The 14,451-nt window shown below is 44.3% G+C and overlaps 1 protein-coding gene across 6 annotated transcripts in view; it reads right to left on the reverse strand.

Annotated features, from left to right (window-relative positions):
* Window positions 1-313: 313 nt before the first annotated feature.
* fbrsl1 (fibrosin-like 1) overlaps window positions 314-14,451 on the reverse strand; it is a 412,523-nt gene continuing 398,385 nt past the window's right edge. For 4 of the 6 annotated variants that reach the window (XM_061673005.1, XM_061673004.1, XM_061673003.1 and 1 more), the window contains 8 exons: window positions 11,211-11,282; window positions 9,761-9,790; window positions 9,396-9,467; window positions 8,741-8,873; window positions 7,532-7,609; window positions 6,202-6,285; window positions 5,210-5,450; window positions 314-2,766 (listed from right to left, as the gene is read on the reverse strand). In XM_061673005.1, the coding sequence (XP_061528989.1) occupies window positions 1,467-2,766; window positions 5,210-5,450; window positions 6,202-6,285; window positions 7,532-7,609; window positions 8,741-8,873; window positions 9,396-9,467; window positions 9,761-9,790; window positions 11,211-11,282 (2,010 nt within the window). In that variant the 3' untranslated portion in view covers window positions 314-1,466. The remainder of the gene's footprint in view (window positions 2,767-5,209; window positions 5,451-6,201; window positions 6,286-7,531; window positions 7,610-8,740; window positions 8,874-9,395; window positions 9,468-9,760; window positions 9,791-11,210; window positions 11,283-14,451) is intronic. The other 2 variants (XM_061673006.1, XM_061673007.1) reach the window with 2 other exon arrangements.

Raw genomic sequence — 14,451 nt, forward strand, 5'->3', positions numbered from 1 at the left:
TCAAAACCTGCTTTCATACAAAATCAATGACCTATTTGCCCCCCCTCCCAAAGATTGTCATGGCCCAATCTCATCGATCCCCCCCTGAAGAGCTCCACATCCCATGAGTGACAAATTACAGTTAAATGACGGGATGGCGAGGCCTCTGTGAAAGTATGCTACCATTACAATTTCAAAGTGATAAACTGATTGCAGATGAGCACGTACCTCAAAAGCTTAAAAGTGACCCATTAATGGCAAAATTGTGAATATTTGTTGCAGCTCACAATATGGAATAAAAGGACAGGTAGAAAACATGTAACATTAGGTCCAAACTTTATTCCGCACATTTTAAACCATGAATGTTCATTTTTATTTTGCACGGCTAAAATTCTACTTTTTTTTTGTTGTTTTTTTTTTGTATACAAGAGTCTAAGAAAAACAACTGCACATGACCACAAGTTTGACAGAGAAAGTTCTTTTGCTGCCCACTTTAAAGTGTCCCTCTTTTCTGACTGGGTCTGGTTCAGTCTGTGACATGGAAGTCTTTTAATAATTCCATTGTTATTTTGTTGGTAAATATCAACATGAGTTTACCCAAGCCTCTCAATGTCACCAGTATGCTTCTTCCAGGAGATCTAGCTAGGGTGGCCATTGCTGCTTTGCATAGATTGCAGATGATCCTTCTAGCCTCCCTTCCAGCACCGACCGTCACTTTGCGTCCATTGGCATGGCTTGTCTGTTGCCTTGATAGTCAAAAAGGATGTATCTCCACAAATTGGACTTTTCTTTTTGCGTGTGTGAGTGTGTGTGTGTGTTTATTTTTAAGAAATGGTTAAAAAGCCTCGTAAATTTATACATCGCAATTTTGCAGCAAAGGGAAATCAACAGGTTATTTACACCACTTTCTGTACAGAGACCAAACAAAGACCGCATTGTATATATTTGTCTGCATATCTCAGAGGCAAAACAAATGGATAATATAACACTGTACATTGCCATTTTGAGGATATCCAGGTACCGTGAGGTTAAATTAGTTAGGGGTAATCCAAATCCAGTCTTTACCGTCATAATGAATATGACACACAATCAATGGGGATAAATATTGGAAAATGTGTGACCAACGCACAAATTACATCAAATTCATAGAAAGGATATCTATACATGGGACAAGGATAGCAAATATACAAACCATTTCAGAACCTCTTTTTTCACATAAAGCTGAAAAAAAGTTATTTGATTAATATATTAATAATTGTCAACGATTTAAGGTGGATATAAACATACACATATTTGTGTTCTCTTAACATTACCCAAATTTCAGTCCACAAAAAATATTCATGGCATGTGCTTCGTCGGATCCTGTACAATCATACCCCTTTCCCCTTGGGGAATTCTGCTCTTCTGTGTGGAAGAGGAGTGCATTTTGTTCAAAGGACAATTTCTGATTGGGGGAGTGGAGCTTCTGAGTGCGCTTTTCCAAGAAGCTACCGTGCCTCTACCTCTTTGGGGTTGCGAGACGGGGAATAGTCCCGAGGGTCCTGGGTGGTTGTGAGGGGTGTAGTCCTCCTGGGGGAGGCTGGCCTGGCACTGCCGGCTGGCACAAGTGGCGGGGGGGCACTGAGAGCAGCAGTGGGGGGAGTTCTGTTCAGAAGGCCGTTGTGCCCAGTGGAGGGGCTGAGTCTGGGGTAGGGCATTCCACCAAGGTGGGGCATAAATGGAGGCATGTGCGGTAGGTGGCCTTCCATCGGGGATTGGTGCAGCTGATGGAGTCGTGCTCGGTCCAGCTCTTCTCGCAGGTGGAGGCGCTCTCGCTCCTCTGCCTGCTGCCTCATCCTCTCGTGCTCCCTGCGTACTTCCAAAAGGTGCTCGTGGTGAGAGTAGTCATGAGCCTCCCGCTCACGGTAGGCTCGCTCCTGCTCGTACACGCTGGGGAAGCGATGTCCTTGCTCGGCCCTGAGCTGGAAGTCCATGCGCCTCTGCAGGTCCAGGCTGCGGTAGGCCTCTCTAAGAGGGTCCCAAGGGAAGGCCGGGTGGGGTAGACGCTCTCTTCCCGCTAGCGGGCTGACACCCATGAAAGGAGCCATGCGGGCCCGGTCGAGAACATTTAGGCTTCCCATTTGGGGCATCCCACTCATTGAAAGGGGTAGCGAGTGTGCCATGGGGACACCATGCAAACCCGGTGCTGGAATGTCATTGCCACGCGGGGAGGTTAGATGAGGATGCTGAGACAAAGGAGGGTGGTGGTGGTGTGGATTTCCAGGCTGCGTCATGGGGGCAGACTGCACTTGTGCAGGCGGCTGGGTAGCTGGCTCGGAACTTACCACCATAACTTCCTGCTCCTCCTTCCTCTCCTCCTTGATCTTCATGTCATTTTTTACCTTGTGGAATTGTTCCCCAGTTGGAGGCTCTTTCCTTTCACTGTCTTTGAGGGTAGGCGGCGGCCCGCCCGCCATCTTCATGCTCTGCTCGCTGATCACTGCCTTGGAGTACGGAGAGGGAGAACGCTGAGCTGCTTTAATAGAGTCCTCTGAAGATCTTTTCTCAAGCATCTCCTTGCCAGGCGAGCGGCTCTCCTTAATCTTAACGTCGACTAGTGCGGAGGATTCTCTATGACGTTCCAATAGCTCTTTCTCTGCCTCGCGCACCCGATCTACGCTGCCACTGTGATGCCGTCCCGGATCACTGTTCTGGCTGTTCGAACGTATCAAGTTGCTGATCTGGTAGCTGACTGGCGCAGATGCTGGAGATGACCGGTTGGAGTGGCGGTTGCGTTCCACCAAATCTCTGTGATAATAAGAACATCGGGTTAGTTTCCGTTCATGCTGTCATGCTTCCTGCTTCCCACTGAAGACATCCTTCAAGGCTGGATTCGAGAGATTTCTTTGCTTTTAAGCAGCCTGATGTCTATCTAAGGTTTTATGAATTGAATATATCGCTGCTTCTGGACTATCAGTCATACTTTTGGCACAGCAAACTGTTACTTGTGCTTTAAATAATTTTAGCGAATATAATAACAATATTATACCAGAAATTGCAATCGCTTCAGAAACCGTAAATGAGTGTTGAGATATGCTGAAGTAGAGCCAGGCCTTCCCTGTGCAGAGTTTACATGTTCTCCCCATGCTTGCATGGATTTTCTCTGGCTTCTCCCACATTGCTAAAACATGCATGTTAGGTTAATTGAATAATTTGTCCTTAAGTGTGAATGCGACTTTGAATGGTTGTTTGGCTATATGTGCACTGCGAACAGCATGCAGTCTGCCTCTCGCTTGAAGTCAGCTGGGATAGGCTACAGTTCACCCGTATCCTTAATGCGAATAAGTAGTATAGAAAATGCATGGCTGGATAAAGATCCTATACTGAAACAATGTGTACTGCCAGCCCAAAATGTAGTAGGAAGGAGTCACATTATACTTATTTAAATCCTACCCCTTCACTATTACTGAGGATAAATTATCCATCAAGAAGTGTAATTCGACTTACATACATATATACATACATAACATACATATATATGTACATAGTACTACTTGTATATACACAGAATTCTCCCATACAGTGGATATAAAAAGCCTAAACACCGAATTCAAATGCCAGGTTTTGTGATATTAAAAAAGGAGACCAGGAAAAATCCTTTGAAAACTCTAATGCGACCTTTAACCTGTTCAACTCAACTAAAAAAAACAAAACACGTCTTTTTGAGAGGGCAAGTAAAAGTAAACAACTGAGATAATTTGGTTGTACAAGTGTGCACATTCTCTTGTAAATGGGGATCTGGCTCTGTACAGAATTAACCAATCACATTCAAACTCATGTCAAATGGGAGACAGCACACACCTGCCACCATTAAAAGTGCTCAATGCAGACCATGGCTTGTGCTAAAAAAATGTGGCTACAAAAATGTCAGGAAAAGTCTACTGGAACATCTGAACTTTATTTGGGGTTAATCGGAGGCACTTCAAATTGTGGCAGGTGTGTGCTGACTCCCATTTAACATGAGTTTGAATGTGATTGTTTAATTTGCAACAGTGCCGCATCCCCAGTTAATTAAAGGGTGTGCACACACTTATCGCAGTTGTTTATTTTTACTTCTCTTTCAAAAATATTTTATTTTCATTTGAGTCGTACAAGTTATACGTCAAATTAAAGTTGGAAAAAGTTCTGAAATTATGTTTATTAGTAATTTTTTTTATATCACACACACAAAAAAATGCAACGTCGATACTCAACATATACCTACAGTAAACACTCATTTACTGCAGGAGATACGTTCCTGAAAACGCTCACGGTAAATTAGTTGCGGCCAATTATTTATTACATTAATATATAAATCTTATGTGTCATCATATATGGCTTTTCAATGACAATTTGTGAAACCGACCGTCATCCACACACAACACAACCGCATGCCTATTTTTAGCAAGTGGATGCCTATTTTTAGCATGCCACGCTTGAATGATGTGAACAACAGCCCATACTGACATGATGTGGACTATATTACTGTAGTTGTCGAAAATCAAACTAAGCTGATCTTTACTTGCATTTGTTCCTGTCGATATTGTTATGAGTGTGTGCAGTAGCTATTTGTCTGGCTAATGTTGGTGTTCCATCCATCCATTTTCTGTCCCGCTTATTCTTACAAGGGTTGCTGGCGTCCTGGCGCTTATCTCAGCTGACACTGGGCGAGAGGCGACGTTCACCCTGAACATGTTGGTATTTGCGAATTTATGAACTAAAACTCTTGACTCTGGCTTGTGTTTTAAACAGATTAGGTGCTCAGTAAGGTTTCTTTTACAGCTGAGAACAAGAGCCCAAATGACCTTCTGTGAATCATTGCTGCCACATTTAAATCAATTAGCCTATAAAGCGGACTGTGTCAGAGATGTGCAGGTGAGTAATTGCACTACACCTTGACCTTTGAAAAAAAATCTGCGATGCAATGAATCTGCAATAAATGAACCGCGATATAGCGCGGGATTACTGCATACACATATATCACATATTAACACATATATACATTTTTACATACACCCCCCACACTAGTTGTTCTTACCTATATACAGAAATGTACATACTGTATACTGTACATCTATCCTCCCCATACCCATATTTTAAAAAAATAATTTCAACTGGTTTATCTTGGACATTGCTTCTTGCTTATACTGTAAATAATAGCATTCGTGTGAATGCCTGTCCGTCATCATTCACAAAACAAATGAAAGCTCACCTGTCCTTATCCTTCTCATCTTTTCCAATAGACGAGTCTCTTTTCTCTCTTTCCCTCTCTCGTTCTCGCTCATGGCTGTTGGCGGAGCTGCTCCTCTCAGCATCTGCAGTTTTAGGCCACTGCGGAGGGGTAGGGAAAGATGGTGGCGTACGTCTTAGCCTGTTCCAGGTGTCATGTTGTGGGCTGCTAAACGGGGGCAGTCCTCCAGGTCCCTCCTTGGGGCCAAACATACTGTTGGACCCTGGAAGGAAAATGGAGCCAGACATTGGACCTACTGTCAGTTAATTTTGCACACTTTGGGTGAACAACAAAGTAGGAAAAACTCAGCATTAAAAGCTTCAATTGTCTTTTTCTCTGGAAGCTCACTCACTGATGCTGTCTGAAAGAATTTCAGGTTAATTCCATACCCCCAGGATACACACACACACACAAAAAATACCAATTTTCTTTTGGATTAACTGGTTTGCTTTCTGTGCACTGATGATTTATTTCCCCATCGTAGCTGAGGGCTGCGAAAATTCAGGGAAGACTTTAGCATTCCAAGGTGTGTCTATTCCGATCACATCCATTACCTCGCCAGGGAGACTGAGTTGGCAGTTAAAAAAAAATGGAATGATGAAGGGAAAGAGGCAACCCTCCATGAAGCTGCAGAAGGGGCTTGTCAAATAATTAAGATTTGAATTGCCACCAACAGAGGACCTGAGAGGGGCTGTTGGCAGTGGCATCAGATAAAATCCCGGCTGTTGGGTACACAGTTGGTAGATGAAATGGCAGCGAGGAGGAGGTCTGCTGCGAGGTGTTGCACTGCCCTGTTGAGCCTCCCCTGGCCAGAGCTGCTTTGACACGGAAACTAGAGCTAAGTGTCTTGAATTTTCTTCTCCCCTCCTGTCTCTCCCTGTGGTCTCATGCTTTTCCTACTCTGTTATGTTATTGGCCACAGGGGCCAGATTGAAGGGGGGAGCGTCAGAGGAGCCGAGGGGGCCAGCGCTTACCAAGCGAGGGGTTGCCTAATCCTCCGAAGGCACTGCTTGAAAGGTTGCCGAGGCCGCCAAAGGAACTGGAGCGACTGAAAGGATCTGCAAAATGCCAAACAGGGATTAGCAAAAAAGGGGTTGGGGGTGGGGGGGCTGGCGAGCGGTGATCAACACCACACCGACCCGTTCCACTCTGCTTTTCTCTTACAAGCGAGCTGTTTTGTTTAGCGCTGCCACCCTAGCTCTATGCCTCTGGATACTGCAGTGGCCTGCCCTCCTTACTGGAGTGGGTTGTCACTCTTGGTTTAGGACAACTACACCACTTTATGTTAAAGACGTCTTGGGAATGAGCAGAAAACGGATTGAAGAAAGGCTGAGGGAACAGGTGTTTAAGGGTGTGTTCACTTGCCTGGACCACAGCAGAGAAAGGTAGATGGGCCATTGCACAGCATATGTGATACAGACACACTTCGTGTACACATCGTTAAAACCAGATCAAAAGTACAAGAAAAAGCACTTTGGAGTTGCAACCCAAACGCAACCTAATGCTTTCCACTGATGTTTTTAACACTGGTCCATGTTTTCGGTCTGTGTAGCAATCATAATTTTAGTTGACCTTATTCGGACGACATAGCAGACCAAGATCCACTTTGTTCGCTTTGTGCACATGGTTCAAGTTATAGCATCCATACCTGACCAAACGAATCACACTCGTGGAGAAATCTGTGTTTCAACCAATTTTTTGAACACACCCTCAAATAGGCTGCACAAACCACAGAGGACCAAGAGTCCATTGGGTGGCACATAAATACTTTCTAACAGTGAATAGCAAAAATGATAACTTACGTTACATTGACAAACGAACACAATTATTCACCTTACAATCTATAGACTAATTTCAGTTCACCAAGAGCCACTTGGGCTATTTACAAGTGTCACTATGTTTTACATGGGGATAGTTGATCGTCATCATCCCTTATTCATTTCATACATTCAAACTCAATTTTGCAAGCCAAATCAAAACACTAAAATACTGACATGCGGTTAAATTATATAACAATACGGTACACTAAAAATGAGGGATGGCAAATGGAGCCATGCATTTCTAATAAGCCCACCACGCAGAGATATTTAAGGGTGTATTATGAATCACGAAGCAGTTATTTCATAATATGCAATGCTCACAGTTAACATGACCTTGAAGCAAGTAATTGGACCACAGGAACCAGGATGAGCCTTTAAACGTGCTATTTGGTTCATGTATGAGTTGAGATAAGACACACCATGTGAAAGTGATGGAAAAGAAGAGAAGATCACGACAATTTTAACATGGAATTACTACACTTACCTGCCAAATGGCTAGGAGGCAGGAAACCACTGGGGTGGGGCGTGGGACCATATGGAGAGGGCACTGGGTGGCCTGAGCCTATCAGAGCAAAGAGGACATCAGGATTATTAGTTGCCAATCAGACAGTTGATAGCGCTATAATTAGCTCAGGTTCAGGTATCGGTGCAAAATTAGTAGATTTTTGGTTTCAGTCAACTACTGTATATTCAATCCATTAAATGTTGATAAAGGAATATAATATAGTTATATTTCAGGTATACCTCTCATTTCACTGCATACTGCAACTATCAGACTACCAGTTGTCCCCTCAGTGAAGGGCAAAACACAATTACCGAAGTGAAATCTGATGGTTGTACCTTATTATTTTCTATTGTTTATTTTATTTTGTTGCTTTTAAACCATCCATCCATTTTCTGAGCCGCTTCTCCTCACTAGGGTCGCGGTCGTGCTGGAGCCTATCCTAGCTATCATCGGGCAGGAGGCGGGCTACACCCTGAACTGGTTGCCAGCTAATCGCACGGCACATACAAACAAACAACAATTCACACTCACATTCACACCTACGGGCAATTTAGAGTTGCCAATTAACCTATTATGCATGTTTTTGGGATACTCCGGTTTCCTCCCACATCCCAAAAACATGCATAATTGAGGACCCTAAATTCCCCATTGACTATCCCATTGACTATCCCATTCCCCATTGACTATCATGTAGGCCTACTAAAAGTAATACATATATAACAGCAATGTCCCAAAAATAATTTGTATTCTAAGAATAACAATAAAGTGCAAGCACGAATAAAATTACTCGAATATTCAAAAATAACTTAAATTGTACAAAACCAGAGTATCAAATAAAACCATAAAATGTCAATAATGACGTAAACAGGTACCTGAAACAATGTGATGAAAATTGTATGAAAAATAAATATTAAGTGGAATAATTAGGTCATAAAACTACATAAAAATATGCAAAAGAGTTATTCAAAATTCAAAATCAACTCCATTTTTGTTACTCTGTTCTTCTATAGCTCTTGGGTTCCCCCTAGTGGTCACAGGAAACTAAGCAGGTGCTAATTTGGGCTTTGGGCTGGCTGTACAGCAGTTAAAAAGCAGTCACATGACAGTCATTTGATATAATAATGACACAAATGAGGTGTCTTGATAGTATTCCTTCACATATTCTGAGTGCTGAGAGACCTCACTGACCTGTGGAGGAGAAGAGGGGTCGTGCCAGGTCGTGAGGGTACGGGAACCCCGAAAAGACACCTGGGACTGGGGGTCGGCTGAACAGGTCCAGCTTCCCATTCATGTCTAGTTTGTGAGGGTCCAACTGCATTTGCTACATTTGATTAAGGCACAAAAAAGGGGAAGAACAATTAGGTTGCTAGGCAACAGTGCCCAACAATAAGTTGGTTTAGGCGGGTAAGCAGACTAAGAAGTCCAAGTCTCCAATGATTAAGTATTATTTTACAACAAATGTATGTACACTTGACCAGCAGCTCAGGGTCTCAATGGTGCCACACTATTTTACTTAGTGGTCTTCATGTAACTATGTTGAAAAATGAGCCATACATCCGTTATTTATTTATTCTATAATGTAGTGGTGACTGTCAATTTCGTTTCAGACCATAAAAACATGTTGAGTCTATATTTATGCTTAACCTTGCAATTGTATCTTTGAATAGATGTAGCTGAACAAGAACATTAACCTGTGTCGGATTTCAATATTCAGTAACTCGATGACAGACTATTTTACAAATAAAGATTTAACTGTATGAACTCTATCGTGTGTGGTGTCTTTCTGTTTGGTATGTAGACATCTAGTTTTTGTGACAGCAAAAACAGTTTCCATCTCACGCACCTTCATTTTCTGCTGGTGGTGGTATATCTGCCATGCGATCTGGACATGCACTGCACACCACTTGCCAGGTTTCTACAAATTTAGAGGGAAATTGATGTTAGCCAGCTGGCTTTTATAGGGAAAGCTAAAAATGGATGCTGGTATTGAGAATTTCTGGCCAAACTACAAAGTGGGAACTCATCTTGGTTTTCAACCAGGCAATGAGGAACCCAATCTAACCCTGACTTTAACCCAGAGAGACCTCAATGCTAATCCTACATGAAGCCATTTTCATTTTCTTGGTCAGTGACTATTGTTGAATGTTAGACTTTGTGGCCTGGCCAGAGACACGACATTTATAAAGGAGAAACAAAGCTGCAACTTACTCGAACATTAGTCCTGAATGGGTCCGTTATCTGTAAAGAGAAGCAGACAATACTTATCTATCCTCCTAAACTTTATGAAGTGGGAATAAACAGTTCTCAGGGTTCCTACACATTAGCGATTTTAAAATTCCATACTTTTTCCAGACCCTAATTTCTAGACTTCTTCGTAAAAATAAATTTAAAAAACTTGTGACATTTAAGTAAATAGATGTTGGTTTGTTTTGTAAAAATTGAAAGTTTTACTAATACAATTCATTTGCCCCTGCAACGCCTGAGGGCTTGACTATGAAGAGTCATTCCAATCCCACAACTTTCTAAGGGAATGTAAATGCTATTTAGTACTCACTTTTCTAGTTTGACAATGTTAAATAACCACAGGTATGACGATACAATCATTGTGTATTATTACACATATACAGTATCATTCAAAACATCAACGGTGGTGTTAAGTTCGTAATTAAGTTAGTTTTTGTGCCAGAAGTGTCTAAGCGTTTAAATCGCAGATTTTATTGTTTTCTTCACGTTGATTTCCTCCTTCTCATCTGCAAGATTACCGTATTTTCACGACCATAAAGCGCACTTAAAAGTCGAAAATTTTCTCCAAAATGGATGGCGCGCTTTATGTGTGCACCGAGTTCCAAAATGTTGTTGTGGGACTTTGATGAACACTCCGCTTGACTGACTGGGAGCATTTCCTGCCAACACGCTGCTTATATAGAGGAAAGGCGGACGTGACTGAGGACAGCCTGCGGACGTTAAGGGCGGAAGGGTGCGCGTGAAAGAGTACGCTAAAGGTACGCCCCCAGTAGGTATATAGTTCCGGTATATAAAACAAATCGATCTATGCATTATTTTTTTAGATGTCAATAGTTTTTTGTTTTAGAAAATAGAGCTGTTGTAACAGTTTTGGAACAATGAATATTTTTCCATACAATAGTTTTCATTTTGCACACTTTTCCAGACCTGGAAAATTTATGAAATCAAATTCCATACTTTTCATACTTGTGTAGGAGCCCTGAGCACTGTTTTGAACATGTAATGCCATTGGTGTTAGTTTCATATGGTCCAATGGCCGTTCTGCGCATGATTTAAATGCAAAGACACGCTTCAGACACACACGTGCAGCACATCTGCTTCAGCCTTTTGCATCCCAGCCGTACATCTTCTATACCGCTCAACCTCATTGGGGTCGCAGGTCAGGTGGCGCTTATCCCAGCTCATTTTGGACGAGAGGAGGGGTACACCCCGGACTAGCTGCCAACCAATTGCAGTGTACATACTGTATTTCCAGTCAGAATAGACCAGTAAAATACCCAGTATGCCCCACATTAATTACTTTCATCATTATCATTACATTCTGGTGCTGATTGGCTGGAGCAAATCAAAGAATTTACTGACTGTACAGTGGGTGGTGCTACAGAGGAGCAGAGTTGGATTGCTTGATGCTTACCCGTGGATCTTTCTGTAAGAGTGTGTGAGGTACTGCTCCAGGACGTCCTGCCACATCGATAGGATTGGATGCCTGAGAAGAATGAGGGAGATACATTAACTAAGAGAGACACATTAGCTGATAGAGCTTACCGAAAAAGCCAACTGCCAAAGGGTAAAGAATAACAGTCTAAGTTACTGCATCATTTATACTGATTTTTGTTATATATATATATATATATATATATATATATATATATATTATTTTTTTGCAAGAATATGTTATATGTTCCCCCACTAGTCTCAACAGGTTATTTTGATTCATATTGCGTCCATGTAGTAATAATTAAACTGATTAAATCATCAATTTCAATCCATCTCAGGGGGCTGGCATGTTGGGCATTATCACCCTCTGGTGTCAACCTCCTCCCCCTCCCTGAGCCGTCACCTTATTGTGGTGGAGGGGTTTGTGCATCCCAGTGATCCTAGGAGCGAAGTTGTTGGGGGCATTATGCCCCTGGTAGGGTTACCCAGGGCAAACCTAGGTGAGGGATCAGACAAAGCACGGCTCAAAGATTCCCTATAATGAATACAAACAATGGAAGACGTTTTCCCTTGCCCGGACGCGGGTCACCGGGGGCCCCGCTCTGGAGCCAGGCCTGGAGGTGGGGCTTGATGGCAAGTGCCTGGTGGCCGGGCCTTCACCCATGGGGCCCGGCCACTGCCCAAAGAGGCAATGTGGGTCTCCCATCCCATGAGCTCAACACCTGAGGGAGGGGCCAAGGTGGTCAGTTGCGTAGAGAGCTGGGCGGCAGCTGAAGGCAGGGACCTTGGCGGTCCGATCCCCAGCTACAGAAGCTGGCTCTAGGGACGTGGACTGTTACCTCTCTTGCAGGGAAAGAGCCTGAGCTTGTGTGCGAGGTCAAGAAATTCCGACGAGACGTGGTTGGACTTACCTCAACACACAGCTTGGGCTCCGGTACTGGGGACTCCCTTGTTCTTCTGGGGAACTGGGCAATGGCAATGAGACCTGGAAGGGTGTGATTGGAAGAACGGTACCCCCGATTGGCACCAGAGCGGTGTTTTATAATTGAACTTCTGTGCTCGTCATAAGGGTGTCCATACATGCACTTGGCACCAGGACACCCTAGGCCGCAGTTCGATGAGCAACTTCGTGGTCATGTCATCTGACTTGCAGAAGAAGGAGTCTTATCGGGCCTTTTTGGCCAGTGGGACCCCAGAGGCTACTGATTAATATTGGCTTGCCAAGTGAAATGCAGTTTTGGTGGTCGCTGAGGCAAAAAGGAGTTTGGTGAGGCCATGAAGAACGACTTACGGAAATTTGGTCCACCGTCCGGTGTCTCAGGAGGGAGAAGCAGTACACCGTCAACACTGTGCATAGCGGGGACGGTGTGCCGCTGACCTGGCTTGGGCTCCGGTACTGGTACTACACACAGCTTGGGCTCCGGTACTGGGGACTCCCTTGTTCTTCTGGGGAACTGGGCAATGACAATGAGACCTGGAAGGGTGTGATTGGAAGAACGGTACCCCCGATTGGCACCAGAGCGGTGTTTTATAATTGAACTTCTGTGCTCGTCATAAGGGTGTCCATACATGCACTTGGCACCAGGACACCCTAGGCCGCAGTTCGATGAGCAACTTTGTGGTCGTGTCATCGGACTTGCAGAAGAAGGAGTCTTATCGGGCCTTTTTGGCCAGTGGGACCCCAGAGGCTACTGATGGATATTGGCTTGCCAAGTGAAATGCAGTTTTGGTGGTTGCTGAGGCAAAAAGGAGTTTGGTGAGGCCATGAAGAACGACTTACGGAAATTTGGTCCACCGTCCGGTGTCTCAGGAGGGAGAAGCAGTACACCGTCAACACTGTGCATAGCGGGGACGGTGTGCCGCTGACCTCAACTCGGGACGTTTTGAGTCGAAGACCTCAATTCCACCGACACGCTTTTCTATGAAGAAAGAGTGTCTGGGGACTCTGATGTTTGTTCTCCCATCTCTGGGGTTGAAGTCACTGAGGTGGTTAAAAAGCTCCTCGGTAGCAGGGTCCCAGGGGTGGATGAGATCTGCCCGGAGTTCCTAAAGGCTAGTCTAGATATTGTGGGGCTGTCTTGGCTGACAAGCCTGTGCAACATCGCGTGGACATCAGGGACAGTGCCTCTGAATTGGCAGACCGGGGTGGTGGTCTCCCTTTCTTAGAAGTGGGACCGGAGGGTGTGTTCCAACTCTAGGTGGATCACACTCCTCAGCCTCCCTGGTAAGGTCTATTCTGGGGTTTTGGCAGAGGAGGGTCCATATAGAAGTTGAAGCTCAGATTCAGGTGGAGCAGTGTGGTCTTTGTCCTAGCTGTGGAACAGTGGACCAGCTCTAACTCCCTCAGCAGGATCCTCGAGGGTGCATGGGAGTTTCCCCAACCAGTCTACATTTGCTTTGTAAACTTGGAGAAGGCGTTCGACCGTGTCCCTTGGGGATCCTGTTGGGAGTATGAGGTACCAGAACCCTTGATAAGGGATGTTCAGTCTCTGTATGACTGGTGTCAGAGTCTGGTTCGTATTGCTGGCAGTAAGTCGGCTTCGCTTCCAGTGAGAGTTGGACTCTGCCAGGGCTGCCCTTTGTCACCGATTCTGTTCATTACCTTTATGAATAGAATTTCTAGGAGCAGCCAAGGTGTTGAGCAGGTCCGGTTTGGTGTCCTCACCCGCCCTGGTGAGGTGTTCCGGGCACGTCCCACCGGAAAGAGGTCCCGGGGATGACCTAGGACACGCTGGAGATATTACGTCTCCCGGCTGGCCTGGAAGAGGCTTGGGATCCCCCCGGAAGAGCTGGATGAAGTGGCTGAACGGAATGTCACGTGACCCACGCGGAACACGGAGTAGCTGACTTCCTGTGTATGCTTTGCTAACGATCAAAACTAGGATTGATTACATGGTTGTTTGAAGCTGAACTTGCAAAAAATGTGCTTTATGGCTCGTGTCTTCAGACAGAACTTAACATGTATATCATTTACTTATACAAATATGATATCATATATGTAAACATAAAAGAAGCCCAAAGACCGTCTGCTGTCATCTTTGGTGGCTCTGTGGTGATGTCTTATGTTTAAAAAAATACATTGTAGATGTTTCAAGTTGCTACGGGTGCTTTGAAACAGTCCCCTTACCCATTCACCCGAGCTACGTGGAAGTGCTTTTACCTGGTTGGCTGAATGTGGAAGGAGTTTGCACATATACCAGATTCTTATTCCACAAACA

The sequence above is a fragment of the Phycodurus eques genome, chromosome 3 (genome assembly GCF_024500275.1).
Source record: "Phycodurus eques isolate BA_2022a chromosome 3, UOR_Pequ_1.1, whole genome shotgun sequence".
NCBI lineage: Eukaryota > Metazoa > Chordata > Actinopteri > Syngnathiformes > Syngnathidae > Phycodurus > Phycodurus eques.